The following is an 18,149-nucleotide window of genomic DNA, read 5'->3' as shown; positions in this document are numbered from 1 at the left end:
CAAGTGAGAAAAACATTTTCTTCTCAAGGGCGGCATTCCAGCCCCTACTTGCACCTGTCACCAGTCCTTACTTGATCCTGCCTGGAGGTTTTCTCTCTATGCCTCCACAGAGTTGGTAAAGATCTTTTCCCACTCTGGGCTGCCCTTTTGTCCAATTGATGCTTTGCCTTTGCCTGACAGAAGGTTTTATGAAGGCCTATTTATTGTTATCTTAGTGCGCACATTACCCATGTTTGGGTCAGAAATTGTCTCCTGTGCCAATGTGTTCGAGGCAAAGCTAGTCCTCACTTTCTCTTCTATCGGGTTCAATGTAACTGACTTTATGTTGAAGTCTTTGTTCCACTTTGAGTTTTGTGTAGGGTGATAAGTATGGATCTATTTGCATTCTTCTACATACAAACATTAAGTCTGACCAGCACCATTAGTTGAAGACGCTTTCTTTTTCCATTGGAGAATTCTTGCTTCTTTATCAAAAAGTAGGTACCCCTAAGTGTGTGAATTTATGTCTGGGCCTTCAGTTTGATTCCATTGATTGACATTGCTGTTTTTATGCCAATACCATGTGGTTTTTATTACTGTAGCTCTGTAACACAACTTGAAATCAGGGATGGTGACACCTGCACAGTGATGCAGGATTGTCTTAGCTATGCTGTTTGTTGTTGTTTTGTTTTGTTGTTATCTGTGGTTTTTTGTTTTGTTTCTTTTTCGTTTTTGTTTTTGTTTGTTTTGCTTTTCCATATGAGGTTGAGAATTGTAATTTCAAGATCTGTAAATAATCCTGTTGGAATTTTAATGGGCATTGCTTTGAAACTATAGATTGGCTTTGGTAGGATGGTCATTTTTACTATGTTAATCCTACTTGTGAGCATTTTGCTAATTTGGACGCTCTTTCTCTGTATTTTAGTTTGGACAATGGCTTGACTAGCTTGCTGATTTTCTTAAAGAACCAACTCTGTTTCACTGATTCTATTATTCTGTTTCTAGTTTATTGCTTTCAGCCCTGAGTTTACTTCCTGCCATCAACTCCTTTTGGGTGTATTTGCATCTTTTTGTTCTAGAGCTTTCAGGTGGGCTTTTAGCTGTTAACTTGCTAGTTTGAGATCTCCCCAATCTCTTCTTAAAGGCCCTTAATGCTATTAACTTTTCTTTTAACATCGCTTTGTGTGCCATAAGTTTGAGTGTGCTGTATTTTGATTTTCATTGAATTCTAGAAAAAGTTTAATTTTGTTCTTTATTTTTGTCTTGACCCAGTTTTTCATTCAGTAGAGAGCTGTTTTGCTTCCATAAGTTTGTAAGCTCTCTGTTTTCTGTTGATGTTGACATCCAGTTAATCTATGATAGTCTGAACGAATGCAGGGAGTTATTTCGATTTTGCTGTATCTGTTGATATTTGCTTTGTGTCCAAGTATGTGGTCAATTTAGGAGAAAGTTTCATTGGGTTCTGGTTGGAAGATATATGATTTTGTGTTTGGGTGGAATGTTCTGTAAATCCTTTTTTTAAAAATATCCATTCATTTTATAACATGTTATCTCCAGTTTCTGTCTAGTTTTTGTCTAGCTGACGTGTGAGAGTGAGATATTCAAGTCTCCCATCATCAGTGTGTAAGGTCGATATGTGATATATGCTGTCGTAGTGTTTCTTTAACAAAAGTGGATGTTCTTATATTTGGGGCATGGATGTTGAGAATTGAAATGTCATATTGGTAGTTTTATTTTTAAATGAGTATGAAGTGTCCTTCCTCATCTCTTTTGAAGTCTATTTTGTTAGATATTAAATTGACTATGCACACTTGATTCTTAGGAACGTTTGCTTGGAATATCTTTTTTCCACCTTTTACCCTGAGGTAACATCTATCCTTGATGTTCAAATGTATTTTCCTTGGATGCAGCAGAAAAATGGATCCTATTTTCTCATTCATTCTGTTAGTCTGTGTCTTTTTTATTGGAGAATTGAAACTATTGATATTGAGAGATATTAATAACCAATGATTATTGATTCCTGCTATTTTGGTGGTGGTGGTTGTGTTAGTGTGTGTGTGTGTGTGTGTGTGTGTGTGTGTGTGTGCGTATGTGTTTTCACACTTATTTTTGGTTTTGCTGATGTGAAATTATCTGTTTTATCTTATCAAGCTAAGGTGTAGTTAACTCCTTAGCTTGGAGGTTTCCTTCCTCCTTAGATTGGAGCTTTGGAGCTTGATTTCTAGATACGTATTGTTTAAATTTGACTTTTTTTTTTTCAGAGCTGGGGACCAAACCCAGGGCCTTGTGCTTGCTAGGCAAGCACTCTACCACTGAGCTAAATCCCCAACCCCTAAATTTGACTTTATCATAGAATATTGTACTTTCTCCATCTTCGATGATTGAAATTTTTCCTGAGTGCAGTAGTCTGGGCTGGCGTTAGTGGTCTTAGAGTTTGCAGCCATCTGACCAGGCCCTTCTGCCTCTTAGAGGATCCATGGAGGCATGGGGAATTTCTAATAGGTTTGCCTTTTTATGTAACTTAATCTTTATCCCTCGCAGCTTTAATAGTCTGTATGTTTAATGTTTTGATTATAATGTGTTGAGGAAACTTTCTTTTCTGGTCCAACCTATTTGGTGTTCTGTAAGCTTCTTGTACTTTTATAGACATCTCATCTCCTCCAGGTTAGGAACTTTTTCTATGATTTTGTCAAAAACATCTTCTGGGTCTTTGAGCTGGAATTTTTCTATTCCTATTCTTCTTCAGTTTGGTGTTTTTCATAGTGTCCCAGATTTCCTGGATGTTTTGTGTCCAAAATTTGTTAGCTTTATCATTTTCTCTGACCCATGCATTCATTTCTTGTATTTTATCTTCAGTGCCTGAAGTTCTTTTTTCCATTACTTGTATTCTGTTGGTGAAGCTTGCCTCTGTGGTTCCTGTTTGGATTCCTAAAATTTTAATATACAGAATTCTGTAAGCGTGTGATTTCCTTAATGCTTCTATTTCATTTTCAGATCTTGAATCACTTCATTTGTTTCCTTTAACTGTTTGGTTTTTTTCTTGGCTTTTTTAGGGAATTTATTCATTTCTTCCAATTGTTTGTTTGAATAGTCCTAGCTTTCTTTTTTTTTTTTTCTTTTCTTTTTTTCAGAGCTGGAGACCAAACCCAGGGCCTTGCGCTCGCTAGGCAAGCGCTCTACCACTGAGCTAAATCCCCAACCCCAGTCCTAGCTTTCTTTAAGAATTTATTAATTTCTTTCTTTTAGGACTTCTATCATATTTATATAGTTGCTTTTAAGACCTTTATTTTATTCATCAGCTAATGGAACACACAGGGCCTGATGTGTTAGTTTAGCTAGGCTCCAGTGGTGATATATTGCCCTGGCTGTTATTAATTGTGTTCTTTTTGATCCCATTATGGTTGTGAGCTACCATATGATTGCTGGGAATTGAACTCAGGACCTCTGGAAGAGCAGTCAGTGCCATCTCTCCAGCCCCATTAGTTGGATTCTTATGCTGGCATCTAGACATGTGATTTTGGAGTGATTATAGGTCTAAGATGCTGATTTTTTGGAGTCCAGGAGGGGATGATCTGTGAGATCTACAGAAAGCACGGACACTGCAAGGGTGATGGTTGGGGAGGCAGCACATGGGTCCAGCCTGAGGGATTGGACCTCAGGGAAAATAGAGAGAGCAGGGTAGGTTTGCAGGCTACCTAACTGGTCTTCTGGCAAGTATACCCTGTGACTGAACGGGGGGTGTCTGCCTGAGTTTGGGACCTGGAAGAGAGACGCTATGAAGGGATGGTTTGTGGGATTCACATAAGGCATTTGGGAGGGGAAGGAAGACTGGAGCTAGTGTTCTCTTGGAGCTCTGGGTGTGTGGGGGGAGGAGATTTTGTCTCTGGGGAACAGAGAGAGGAGAGAAGGTCTGCAGGCAACCTATCTGGTCCTCTGGAAAGGGTGACCTCTCAAACTATACTACTCTTGGGCTTGCACTTCATTCTATTGCAGCAACACTTGCTCAACCATGTTCACTGCTGATCTACTCATTATAGCTAGTATTGCGACACTAATCTCCCAAATTTATGACCTCTTCTTTTTGTTGTATATATACACACATGCATGCATGCATATGCACAACTTGCTGAGTCTACAGTTGCTCATGTGTGTATTTGTTTCAGGCTGGCCACTTGGACAACCTACCAGGGATCTTATCTCAAGGGAAGAATGATTATTCCTCTCTCCGGTAGGATGATGAATACTTTAAAGGTAATTTTTAAACCTGTTTTTATTATTTTAAAAATGATCTGTTTAGATCTGACCCATTTTTTTAAAAAAACTTACTTTCTTGATTCTTTGGTTTTGTTTTTTGTTTTTTTAAGTTCTATGTATATAGTGGATATTAATCTTCTAGTGAATGTATAACAGGCAAAGATTCTGTCACACCAATAGATTCTTCAGTTGATATTTCCTTTAAAATTTCATGAGTTCCCATTTGTCAGTTAACATTAATTCCTGAGTGAATGGAGTCCTCTATCCATACCTTTTAGGGCACTTTTCCTCTATCCATAACTTTTAGGGCACTACCTATGTTTTTTTCTAGCAGTTTCAGTGTTTGGGGTTTCATGCACATTAAGACTTTGACACACTTGGAGTTGATTTTTGTGTATGGTTGTAGATACATACATATCTAACTTCATTCTTCTATAAGTGGACATCCACTTTCCTCAGCACCACTTGTTGAAGAGGCTGTCTTTTCTCCAGTGTGTATTTCTGGCAGCTTTGTCAGATAACCAAGTGCCTTTTAAATACCACTGCAGAACTTTTTTTTATTAACTTGAGTATTTCTTATATACATTTCGAGTGTTATTCCCTTTCCCGGTTTCCGGGCAAACATCCCCCTCCCCCTCCCATTCTTTATGGATGTTCCCCTCCCCATCCTCCCCCCCTTGCCGCCCTCCCCCCAACAATCTAGTTCACTGGGGGTTCAGTCTTAGCAGGACCCAGGGCTTCCCCTTCCACTGGTGCTCTTACTAGGATATTCATTGCTACCTATGAGGTCAGAGTCCAGGGTCAGTCCATGTATAGTCTTTAGGTAGTGGCTTAGTCCCTGGAAGCTCTGGTTGCTTGGCATTGTTGTACTTTTGGGGTCTCGAGCCCCTTCAAGCTCTTCCAGTTCTTTCTCTGATTCCTTCAACGGGGGTCCAATTCTCAGTTCAGTGGTTTGCTGCTGGCATTCGCCTCTGTATTTGCTGTATTCTGGCTGTGTCTCTCGGGAGAGATCTACATCCGGCTCCTGTCGGCCTGCACTTCTTTGCTTCATCCATCTTGTCTAATTGGATGGCTGTAATGCACACTGCAGAACTTCTTACCCTCTCTCTTATCATGTCCTTGTTGGGAAGATCACAAGGGCATAAATAATACATATTCAGGAAAGTCCAACTATATGGGATAAAGCAAAGCAAAATAAAGCCATCTAACCATGCATTCTAAAATCATATACAAAGCCTAAAGGCCGTGTCTTCAGTTTTCGGGTTATCCTTGCTCTCACTCAACTTCCATAGACCAGCAATCCAAGAGTCAGCAAGAATGTCTCCAGAGCAGTTAGGTCAAAAGCAAAAGAAATCTAAATAGATTTAGACCCATTAAAATTTAAACTGAAAAATATAAGTTCTATATATTTAAGTCTATACCATGAAGTACATGTACACACACACACACACACACACACACACACACACACACACACACACATTGTGGAATGGCCAGGTAAAGATCATTTAAGTTACTTTTTATGTTTATCATTTTTATTGTGATAACACTTATATTAAATATACTGCCTTAGTAAGTGTGTTGTATGTTTTTCCCTGTAATGATTGTGGTGTCAGACAGACTCTCTGCAGGAGATTTTCCTGCCTACTTGAAACTTTCTGATTCCATTTTCACCAGTCTACCCAACCTCCCCAGTACTTTCCATGTGTTTGAATTTGACTTTTAATGTATCACATATAAAATAGACCATGTGATTGTGTGTATCTGTTGTACTTAACCTATTGTCATTTTTGTTTTCCAGGTTTGTTCATCCTGTCACAAATGATAGAATTTCCTTCTTGTAAAATCCAAATAGCATCTCAGTATGCAGTACGTATTCTTTATCCATTGACTGACACTTATGTCGATTCCATCCCATGGTCATTTTGAACAATTCTGCAGTGGACATGGGGTTGCAGCTGTTGCTTTAATATGCTGACTTCATTTCCTGTTGTACCAACCACCTAGTTATAGGTCTCTTTAAATTGCTTATCTGGTCTTAATTTAACCTCAGCAGGTAGTATATAAAGCAATTTTTCCATTCATTCTAGGTATCACAGTTTGGTGGATTGCAGATTTTTAAATTATTATGATTCACTGGATTTCCTTGCTGTCTGTTACTGTCTCTCCTTTTCTTTTCTTTCTTTTTTTTGGGGGGGAATAGGGGTTCCCTAACAAGAGTGTATTAAGATTTATTTATTTTAAACATATCAGGTTTTGGTAAACATTAATGGATGTTTTCTTCCATCATAACTAAGCCATTTTAGACAGAATAAGAATACAGCAGAATAATCAGGTTTACAAATTGTAACTAGAAAAGACTGCTGATATTTAGGTTTCTATGTAACATACTAATAGTTATTGCATCAGGAATTTTTTAATTTTTTATTATATATTTCTTTACTTACATTTCAAAGATTATTCCCCTTCCTGGTTTCCTGTCCATAGGCCCCCATTCCCTCCCCTTCCCCTCTCCCATATGGGTATTCCCTTATACATCCCCCTTATTGCCCTCCCCCCATTTATGTCCTGCACTGGTGGACATAAATGTTTAGATCACAGTATGCTCTTTGTGTATATTTCCTTTGAGTATGTGGTATCCTCTTCTATCTCTTCTAATTAATTTTGGTTTGAAGACTTTCTTGTCAGGTATTAAAATGGTCTCAGTGATTTGCTTCCTTGATCCCTTTGCTTGGACCAAACTTTTTATCCTGAGATGATGTTTATTCTTGATATTAAGGTTTGCTTCTTGGATGCAGCAGAAGGACGGATCCTGCTTTTAAATTAAATTTGTTAGCCTATCTTCTTGTTTGGAAATTGAGACCACTGAGAGTATCAATGAACAGTTCGTTGATTCTTATTATTTTGTTACAGTGTGGGTCTTTTTCACCCTCTTTTTTTCTTGTCTGAGTTTATTCATTCATTGTATTTTCATGGGTTGTGGTTAGCCTCTTTAGGGTGAAGTTTTCTGTCTAGTTAGTGCCTTCTATGGAGTTGGATTGATAGAAATTGCTTCAATTTTCATTTAATGAATTTTTTTCTTTCTCAGTCTATTTTGACTAAAAAGTACTGCTGCTATGGTAGTCTGGGCTGGCATCTGTGGTCTCTTAAAGTTTGTAGAGCATCTATCCAGGGCCTCCTGGCTTGTGGAGTCTCCACTGAGAACGCAGGTGTTATTCTAGGTCTGCCTTCATACGCTACTTGGTCTTTTCCCTTGCAGTTTTAATAGTTCTTCCTTTGTTCTCCATGTTGAATGTTTTGATTAGTCTGTGTCATGAGGAATTTCTTTTCAGGTCCAGATTATTTTGTGTCCTGCATGCTTCTTGTACCTTGATAGGCACCCCCTTCTTCAAGTTAGAAAAATTTGATTCTGTGATTTTGCTGAAAATATTTTCTGGACCTTGACCAGTGTTTTTTTCTTTCTTATATTCCTATTATTTGTATATTATGTCTTTTCATAATGTCCCGTATTTCCTGAGAGTTTGGGGCCTAGATGTTTTAGACTTAACATTTTCTTTGACTAAGGTATCCATTTCATTTCTCTTGTCTTCAGCGCCTGAAATTCTTCCATCTCTTGTGTTGGTAAAGCTTTCCTCTGAGGTTTTTGTTGACCTCCTCAAATTTTTATTTCCATTTTTATCTCAATTTGAGTTTTCTTTAGTGATTTCACTTCTACTTTCATGCCTTGAACTGTTCATCGTTTTATTCCACTGTTTGTGTTTTCACAGATTTCATTAAAAGGTTTATTCATATCCTCTTTAAGGTCCTTGAACATACTCATAATAGCTATTTTGAAGTCCTTGGCTTGCGCTTCTGACAGACGCCATCAAGAAAAGGCTATGGCGAGTGTGTGAGTTTTCCGGTGATGCCCCACCCTTTTGCATGGCTGCAGTGGTTGCACTGTGAAAGCCAAAGGCCCCAGAGACGTTGTCCAGGATTTCTTCTCACTGTGGATACGCACTATTAAATAGCTTAATGATTTCCTGGGTGTGTACCAACCCTACTGGGCAGATTTTCTGCAGAATCAATATGAAGATATACGTTCTTGTAGTAATGCTGTACAGATGAATTGAAGATTTCATAATTCCTGATAATGATTTTATAGAACTTCTAAATTGATATAAGTAATCTCAAGCCCCCTGTAGAATAAAAGCTGCAAATAGTGCTCTGTAAACCTTTGCACTGGAAAGAGAAAACAGGCTTGGAAAACATTAATGATCAAGATAAACATTCATTCTAGGTCAGGTCCAAGGATGAGACCACACGTGCGCACTATGATGAAGCTAGGCCATGTAAAACTATTGAATTTCTATAAGCTTATAGAATGAAACACGGCTTTGAATTTATTATAATCTACATTCTGTTGCAACTCCCTTCTATGTAACATTTTTCTATGAGATAATTTTTTTTCTTTCTTAGAAGACTTTTGTCTAAAAAGCTACAAAAAGTTGAAAGCAAAAATAAAGGTCTGGTGTAGCCCTTTTCTGTTTCATCCCGTGGTGTGTGTGTGTATGTGTGTGATTTGTGTGTGTATGTGTTCTGTTGGCATTATTCTCTCAACTGAGGTTGGTACTGAGGAAAACCACAGGGATTCTCAACAGCTAACACGTGAACATCTACTATGCTGGAGAAAGTTGCTGGGGTCTTTGATGCCTGCTGTGTTCAACTTCTTTCTCTCCTATGAGTGAAGCTAGGGCTGAGTGGATGCAGTTGGAAGTCTGCTCCCCTGAGGTAAGACAATAAATTAAGAGGTAGAGCTACAGAGCTTACCAGTCTTGTGTTCCTTGCTTTCCTGCCGTGGGTAGGTACTCACCAACTCCATGCATCTTAAGACATCTTCGTCTATTTTTATGAGATACACTCCTGGACAGAATGTGGGTAGACAAGACATTTATTCATCTACAGGAGGAACCATTGCAGTGGGTGGCTACCGCATCAACAATAAATTCACAAGTGATCAAAACTACAAACTTTTACACTGTGTGATACATGTGGGAATATGACAGTGTGCGATACATGTGGGGATGGTAACTCCATGTCACAAATGTCACACGTTGCTCCTAAATTCCTAGTTTTACTTCTTAAAATATACAACAGATTACTAGAGAAACAAAATGTAAGTCCCACCAATTTGTTTTTTGACCTTATATCTCTCAGAAATTTTTTAGATGTTAACATTTTGGAATGATTTGGATGCTGTAGAAACACAGGACAAACTGTCTTCTGTAGGTGAGGAGCAGAATTGAGAGACCCTCTTCCCTGCTGCTCTTGTGTAGTAACCCACATTCTAACACAATTCGTACAGTTCCCTCGCTTTTCTTCCTGTGCTGTCAAGGGAATGGTTAATGAACAGTATCTTATGTATAAACAGCAAAACACTTTTATAACATTCAGTTATGAAGGAAAATATCAAAAATATCTAAGACAACAAGTTCTGCATTACAGTATTTGTACTCACACCTTCCTGGGCAATCCATGTTTTTAGAAAAATATATTATATGAAACCACAAGCAGGCATTCTGATCTTAGCACATTCTTACTCCAAACAGTATATACAGTCATATTAGAGTCAGAACATACTACAGATCCATGAGAGCTATATGATGAGGGTCCCAAACACATAGCACAATATATACACTTCTATATCACATCTCTTGGCAGTGGGTTGCTTGCTTAGAACAGGTGTCAAGGCGCTCTCGTGCCAGTGAAGAGAAATGGCAATCATGCAGGAAGGATTCTGCCCTAGGCTGCTTCTTCAGCAGAACAGTCAATTCCTGCGTAGGTAAACTTCTCATAAAGTGTGGTGTTCACGTATGTCTGAAATGAGAAAGGATTAGAATACACCACATTGTTTCTGTCTCTTCCAGAAGCAGCTAGGTTAATGTCCTGGCTTCCTTATCTTTCATAGATGGGGTGACACCTTTTGTTCTCACTCACTCTCTCTGTATGTGACAGTGTTTTTGTTTTCTTGTGAATGTCATTCCTGGACTTCTAAATAAAATTCCCTACACCCCCTGGCCTTAGTTTCTAACCTCCCTTGGTATCTTATTGGCCGCTTATAAAAAGGTCAACTAGTGTAGGCTCCTTCCCCAGGCCACAGTTATTTTTCCCCTCTCTCTGCATGGATAACCTTGCTAATCTAGATTTATTTGCCTGTTGACCCCTAAATTGATGCAGGCAGCTACTTTTAAAAAAATGTTTCAATAGACTTTCATAACCTCCAAATAGTAAACTATAGGCCAGATTTTGTTGTTTGCGTATTCTTGGCCAAAGCCCTTAACCTCTTTGTTTCTTCATCTATAAATTTAAAGGGACAGGCCGCATGAATAAGATTGCTTCCAGCTCTAAGAGAGAACTTGCAGGTTACATTTTACTGTATGTATGAGTGACTATGTCTTATACAGAAATCTTATTTTTCCCTAAGTTCTCAAAGTTGGGGAGCATATCCACTATGCTCCCATAATCCCTTAAGCCTGTTCTTAGAATAACTTGTTGAGTTGTATCAATGATATTTTAGTGATCACTTTGAGCACATCACAGATTCCCAGGGAAAGAGGACTTGCATCAAATTGTGCTCACCTTTCGTTCTTCCAGCATTCTGTTTAAGGACACCAATATCTGGGCAAATGATGGTCTCTCATAAGGCTTCTCCCTCCAGCATTGTCTCATTAGATCATACCTTTGAACACAAAGAGTGTAAGGATTACCTCTGAGTGTGCTTTAGGCCTGGGTATACCATAGGAATGAAGCGTAAGGCAGAAGGAAAAACAAAATTAGTCACCAATGCAACATTGTCGGGCATAAAATATATGTACTCTACCTAGAAAGTTTCCAAAGTACCTTCCTCTCGCCCTTCAAACACACATCCCCTTTCTTCATTTGTAGGTATAGTGCAGGCTTGTTGCCACTCTTTTAGAACTTTGATCTCAACTATTATAGCCATGCAGAATGAACTGAGTTTCCTGTTTATAGCAGCATTTCTTTTGGAATACTACCTCTCTAAAACATTAGTTCCCCTTAAGGAATGCCCATATGTGTACTTCACAGAGGTGGGACGTTTAGAAGTCCTGACACTAAAAACAAATGGCATCTTTAACCAGGTGCAATGGACCAATTATTGACATTCTAAGAACAAGAAAACAGCTCACAGGCACCAATTCTGTTGGGACTTTGATCCTGGACTTCCCAGATTTCAGAACAGTGAGAATTTATATGTTTGAATATACAATTATGATTGTACAATTAATATATAATATATACAATATACTTAAATATAATTATATTTATTTTAATTATAAATGTATATGTGAATTCTTTTGAGAATTGCATACATTGTATTTTTATCATATTCACCCATTTCAACTCCTCCAAGATCTATTCTCATATCCAACTTATTGTCCTTATTATCTTTGAAACCTGCTAAGTCCAGTTATTACTGCCTCTTTACTCTTAGTTCTGTAACCATCCACTGGAGAATGTTCAACCTACCAGGGCTCCCACCCTTAAGCTCTTTACCTCTTCTGGAAAGTATCTTTTACTAATAGTTTTTCATCTGGGGGGGTGGAACTCCATGTCTACATTTGCCTTTAATGCTGGGGTTTTGTCAAGCTTGAACCTATGCTGGTCTTATGCACACTGTCCCAACTGCTTTGAGTTCATATGTGTAATTTCCTTGCTGTTTTCAAAATAAAATTTCCTTATAGACATCCACTGCCTCTGGTCTTTAGAATCACTTGCCCCCCTTTCCATAATGATCTCCAAAGACTTAGGAGGATGATAAAGATATCTCATTTAGGGCTGAGCACTCCATAGTCTCTCTGTGCACCTTGGTCAGTTTGTGGGTCTCCAATTTAATTATCATCTACTGAGGAAGCAACTTTTCTCTAACAACATTTGAGTGATATATTAATCTATGGGTTTACCAATGAGCAATTGGTTTAATACCATGTTCCTTTAGCAGAGTAATAGTAAGTTCTCTCCTAGGCCTAGCTTACAGAGCTGTGTAGCTACAGGTCTTTGTCCAAATAATGGTTTTCCGTATGGGTTCCATCTTGCGGAGTGGACCTAACTAACATCCAGGCATAAAGGTGTCGGGTACTCCATGGACACGTGTCCATGCAACCATGGACACGTCTTGCACACTAATTGTTATTGTAGCTTGCAGGGCCCACAGCAAGGTAAGATTGGCGGTTACTTTTCTTCTCTGGCAGTATATGTAGTATATTTTATCACTATGAAAGCTAGCCAGTCAATACCAGTTGATTTTTCCATGATCTGTGACTGAAACATCTGATCTCTTCAGCAACAGCTCTTACCGTCAAGTCCTGAAGAGCAACCCAGTACAACGACTGTATCCTGTATTGTCTGGAGGGGCCTTGGGACCTCACTGGCAAACAACTCTAAAAGAGACAACTCTTTCCTAGCATTGGGCTTTGTATTTGTTACCTGTAATGTCTAGTAGAGGAAAGGTCACATCATTTTAGGGCAACTCTATTTAAACTCCATATATGAATATGTTTAAATTTTAGGAAGCTTCTACACTAGTAGTTTTTCATATCTTCAGAAGGTCTTTAATATTAATTTCTCTCCCTGTGTCCCCTCCTTTACCCTGCCTTCTATCTTTCACACCATTTAACTTTTCCAATTCTATTACTTCCCTTTCCCCTTTATATCTGTGTCCTATTTTCCTTCTCTTGAAAGCCTCCCGATGTTTTATCTTCCCTCTTGAAAACCCAACTCCCCCATACCTCCTAGCTAATTTTCTGACTTCTGTGTGTATTCCAACTGAAAGACACAAACAAGAATATTCAAAGCCAGCATTCACAAATGAGAACAAATATGGGGCATTTCTTTTTCTGGGCTAGGGTTTCCTCACTAAGAATGATTGATTTTAGTTATATCCATTTCACTGGGATTTTGATGATTTATTTTCTGAACATCTGATTAATATTCCAGTGCATACATGTATGAATACATTTTTATTATAGATTCATCAGTTTATTGGCATATGCTGTGTTCCCATTGTGAATAGAGCAAGAATGAACATGGATGAACAAGTTTCGCTATAGCAGGGTTTTATCAAATGCAGTAGAGATGAATTGTATGGTAGATCAATGATTTGCTCTTTTAGGAACCTTCACCACTTTGTACTCCCATCAGCAGTGAATTAGTGTCTTGCTTTTGCCACATCCACATTGGCATTCATCATCATTTGGCTAGATCACATTAGGACTCTACAGTAGGATGAACTCTCACAGTAGTTTTTATTTGCATCTCCCTATATCTAAGGATGCCGAACATTAAAAAAAAATTATTTCTCAGCCATTTGTGTTTCACCTCTTAAAAATGCTCTGTTTATAGATAAGATGGATAAAGCAAAGAAGTGCAGGCCGACAGGAACCGGATGTAGATCTCTCCTGAGAGACATAGCCAGAATACAGCAAATACAAAGGCGAATGCCAGCAGCAAACCACTGAACTGAAAACGGGACCCCTGTTGAAGGAATCAGAGAAAGGACTGGAAGAGCTTGAAGGGGCTCAAGACCCCATACGAACAACAATGCCAAGCAACCAGAGCTTCCAGGGACTAAGTCACTACCTAAAGACTATACATGGACTGACCCTGGACTCCAACCTCATAGGTAGCAATGAATAGCCTAGTAAGAGCACCAGAAGGGGAAGCCCTTGGTCCTGCCAAGACTGAACCCCCAGTGAATGTTATTGTTGTAGGGAGGATGGTAATGGGGGGAGGGGAAGCCTATATAGAAAGGGAGGGGGAGGGGTTAGGGGGATGTTGGCTGGGAAACCAGGAAGGGGAATAACAATCGAAATGTAAATAAGAAATACTCAAGTTAATAAAGATTTTTAAAAAAGGAAAAAAATGCTCTGTTTAGTTCTATACTCCAAATTTTAATTGGGTATTTTTTTATTCTTGGTGTTTCCTTTCTTTCTATCTTCTAAATGCTAATTAACCCTTTGTCAGATGTGTAGCTGGTTGAGATTTTTTTTCCCCATACTTTGGGCTAGCTCTTCACTCAAATGTAGTGTCCTTTTCTGTACAGAAGGATTTTAGCTCTATGACATCCTAGTTATCAGTTGTTTATCCTAATGCTTGCAGTCCTGAACTCCTGCTCAGAAAGCCCTTTCCTGTACCTACAAACTCAAATGTATTTCCTACTTTTCTTCTATAAGGGTGTCAGGTCTTCTGTTGAAGTCGGTTAATTCATTTAGAGTTGAGTTTAGTGCAGGGTCAAAGGTAAGCATCTAGTTCAATCCTTCTACATAGGACTTACCAGTTTGCCAGCACCTTTGAAGAGGGTTTCTCTTCTCTGCTATTGTTTCTCTTGCTAGTGCTAGTGCAGGATGTGATTTCAGTTTTCCTGTATTTAGTGAGACTTGCTTTGTGTTCTAATATGTGGTAGGATTTCCAGAAAGTTCCATGGGCCGCTGAGAAGAATGTGTATTCTTTAGTGTTTTAGTGGAATGTTCTGTAGGTATCCACTGGACCCATTCAGTTGTGGTAAAAAATAAAAAAGAAGTGTGGAACAGTTCCCGGATGTACCTGGCTCTTCCTAGCTCCAGCTCCAGCCGGCCATTGGAACGAGAGCCAATTTATCTCAGCAGCTCCATGCGACCCCCAAGTACTCTCTGACACTGGCAACTATCTCTCCACCCATCTAGTTCCCAAGGCAGGTTGCTGTCATGCCAGTTTCATACAGAGACTGCCTATCTCGAGCACAGCTCTCTTACTGTGGACTCTGCTCACATTCTAGCATCCAGCCCCTGGTCCCAGAGGCAGCTATCATCTCATAACTCTCTGCACTGCTCTGTGTACATTCCCAACATTTGCCCCCTAATAGGTATGGTATAAACTCCCAACAACCCATTAAAATCAAGACTCAACAAACTGTAACCCAACAATGAGATTTATCTGTTAAATTCTCATCTACAATACATCCACACAATAAACTCACAACTTGTTGATAAGGATGTAAACCGCCCTCCTAGATAAGATAAATTTGCCCACAGAAATCCATCCCAGCTACCTTGGCAATTCAAGATCACCCAGATCTTGGTCATCCTTCTCCGTCTCCATCTTGACTCTCCTTCCTTCTCCTTCTCTCCTGCCTTACAAAAGCTTTGTCCTTGTCCTATTTTTTACTGTCCAATCATGGCCTTGACCTAACTTGTGCAGCACCTACACCATTTGACTTAGGATGTCTTATTTTCAGAATTTCTGAAGACAGATGTTAGATCTGAAAAATCTGTCTATTGATAGCAGTAGAGTATTGAAATAACCCAGTATCATTGTGTTGTGGTTAATCAGTGGTGTTAAGATCCGGTAATATTTCTTTTATAAGATCAGGTGCGTCTGTGTTTGATGTGTGTATGTTTAGGACATATCCTTTTGTAAGTTTTTCTTTGATACAGTAGAACCAACCTCTCACAGGGGTCACCTAAGATTATTAGAAAGCACAGATATTTACATATTTATACCAGCAGTAAAATGGCAGTTATGAAGTAGCAGCGTAAATAATTTTATAATTAGGGTCACCTCAACATGAGGAACTGTACTGAAGGGTTGCAGCATTACAAAGGTTGAGAACCACTGCTTTAGTGAGTGTGAAATGTCCTGCTCAGAGCTAAGCTGGTTTGAAGAGTATGTTGCTGTATTAGGATAAGAACGGTTTCTTAGTTATATTTGCTTGAAGTTCTTTTTCATCCTTTTACTCTATGGTGGTATTTATTGTTGGTGGTGAGATTTGTTTCTTGAATACAGCAAAATGATGGATTCTATTTTCTTTTTGTTTTGAGTCTTTTTCTTTAACATCTGAGCCATCATTCCAGCCCTAGATTCTGCTTTTATACACAATCTGTAACTCTGTGTTTTTTATTGAGGGAATTGATACTGATAATATTAATTATTATTAAACAATGTTTATTAATTCCTGTTATTTTGTTGCTTTTCTGGTGTTTTATTATACCTCTTTGATTTAACATTTTTCAGACCTAAGTATTTCTTTTAATATACTCTGTAGAGATTAGTCATAAATTCTTTAAATATTTTTAGCATGGAAAGTTTTTCTTTCTATTTCAATTTTGACTAAGAGTTTTGCCTGCTGTAGTAGTCTCTGCTGGGATCTGGAATCTTTTATAACTTGTAGAATATCCATCCCATTCATTCTGGCTTTCATAGTCTCCATGGGAAAAAAATGGCTGTTATTCTGACAAGCCTATCTGTACATGTGGATTGATCTTCTTTTTTGCTGTTTTCAGTGGTTTTTCCCCTTTTTTCTGTGCATTTAATGTTTTGACTATTATATGACATGGGTGGATTCCTTCTTAGTTTTGTCTATTTGGTGTTCTACATGATTATTTTTTGCACCATGATAGGCATCTTTTTCTTAGACTTTGTAAACGTTCATCTTTGATTATGTTAAAAAGCATTTTCTGTGCCTTCAAGTTGGGTCCCTTCACTACCTTCTTATTCCAATGGTTTAGTCAGTTTGGTCTCTTTACAGTGTTCCATATACTCCATACATTCTATTCCTTGGCTGTTGGTTTTGTAGGTTTGTTTGTTTTTAAACTGAGCATGTTTTTGATTGGGTGATTCCAGTTCTATACCTTGTCACGACCTGACAGTCTTTCTTCCACTTGATCCAACCTATTGACAGGGCTCTCCTCTGAGTTGTCATCTGAATAATTGACATTTTCATTTCAGGATTTATCTCATTTTGGCCTTTCCTCAAAGATTCCTGTTTTATAAAATTCCAGTTTTATAGCCTGAATTTTTATTTTTTCATTCAGCTGTGTTTTTTAAACCTTCACACTTCAAGAAAGATGGAGATGCTAATGTTTATGTCTTTTGTACCAAGGAAAATATTAGCATCTCCTTCTTTCTTATTAATCTGAACAATACCTTGTTTGTTCAACCTATCACCAAGCACTCTTGAAATTTTGCCACTTAGGGACTTCCACTGGCTAGGTCTGCATTGGAGTCTCCACTGACATTGTTCTTCCTTGTAAAAAATAATCTCAAAAGAAGCAAAAGTGTGAACAAGTTGTTGCTTAATGGAATGACTCTAAAATCCCTACACCAACCTTCACAAAATGTCTACTGTATTTTTCATGGACAATTTTGTGTATTTTATACTCTTCTATCCTTGTCCTTCCTCACCCCACCCTTCTTAAGAGCCTTAATCACTCTACTAGATTAAGTAGCAGGGAAAGTTGCTGCTTCTTTCCCATCACATAGGAGTCCTGCTAGCAGAAATCTCCTTTTCCTTCACCTGTCTGATATCTTAATGTGAGTGGGCTACATATCTGATGGCAGCTCCTTTAGAGTCACATGGAGAAAGGGAAAGATGAAGTAACCTCAGCGAGGCCTCACTTACACCTCATCATCACAGTTCAGGGGCTTCTCCAATCTGTAGCCCTGGGGCAGCTTCTCATAGAGTTCTGCACATGTCATGCCGCAGTATGGAGTGCCTCCTGGAACACAGGAAGTAGAGTCTGTGAGTCCCACTGACACAGAAGGCAGTGTTTCCTGCCCCACTGCTAAGCAATGAGGAAAGAGAAGATAGAGGGCAAGCACTCTGAGTGCCTCCCTCCACAACCTCACTATGTAACAGACTGGACTTAGTCACTGGACACAACACAATACTACCCCTCCATGAGTGGAGGGACCCACCAAGACCTCCCTCCTGACAGTATCCCTTCTTTCCCCTGAGTCTCCTATACAGAGCACATCTCATGTACCAATGACATTTCATATTTTCATGCTAAAAGTCTGTACTTATGCAATTCCTACTTTATCAACAACAGTTACTATGCAGCTTAACTTAGAAAAGGTATCCACTATTGTAGAAAAACTTCCGA

At 38.7% G+C, this 18,149-nt stretch overlaps 2 protein-coding genes across 3 annotated transcripts in view; one reads left to right on the top strand and one right to left on the bottom strand.

Annotated features, from left to right (window-relative positions):
* Positions 1-6,700, top strand: part of Eqtn (equatorin) — a 28,703-nt gene extending 22,003 nt beyond the window's left edge. Inside the window, exons 12-13 of the transcript XR_005504519.2 lie at positions 4,143-4,230; positions 6,035-6,700. The gene's annotated coding sequence lies outside the window, so the exon portion shown is untranslated. The remainder of the gene's footprint in view (positions 1-4,142; positions 4,231-6,034) is intronic.
* Positions 6,701-9,145: 2,445 nt separating this feature from the next.
* Positions 9,146-18,149, bottom strand: part of Tek (TEK receptor tyrosine kinase) — a 126,721-nt gene continuing 117,717 nt past the window's right edge. Inside the window, exons 18-20 of one of the 2 annotated variants that reach the window (XM_039110892.2) lie at positions 17,666-17,762; positions 10,852-10,951; positions 9,146-10,089 (exon numbers count right to left, since the gene is read on the bottom strand). In XM_039110892.2, coding sequence (XP_038966820.1) covers positions 10,015-10,089; positions 10,852-10,951; positions 17,666-17,762 — 272 coding nt within the window. In that variant the 3' untranslated portion in view covers positions 9,146-10,014. The remainder of the gene's footprint in view (positions 10,090-10,851; positions 10,952-17,665; positions 17,763-18,149) is intronic. The other variant, NM_001105737.1, reaches the window with a different exon arrangement.

This window comes from Rattus norvegicus, chromosome 5 (genome assembly GCF_036323735.1).
Source record: "Rattus norvegicus strain BN/NHsdMcwi chromosome 5, GRCr8, whole genome shotgun sequence".
Taxonomy (NCBI): Eukaryota; Metazoa; Chordata; class Mammalia; order Rodentia; family Muridae; genus Rattus; species Rattus norvegicus.
Note: the sequence above shows the minus strand (reverse complement) of the source record. Positions and strands in the feature narration are given on the sequence as shown.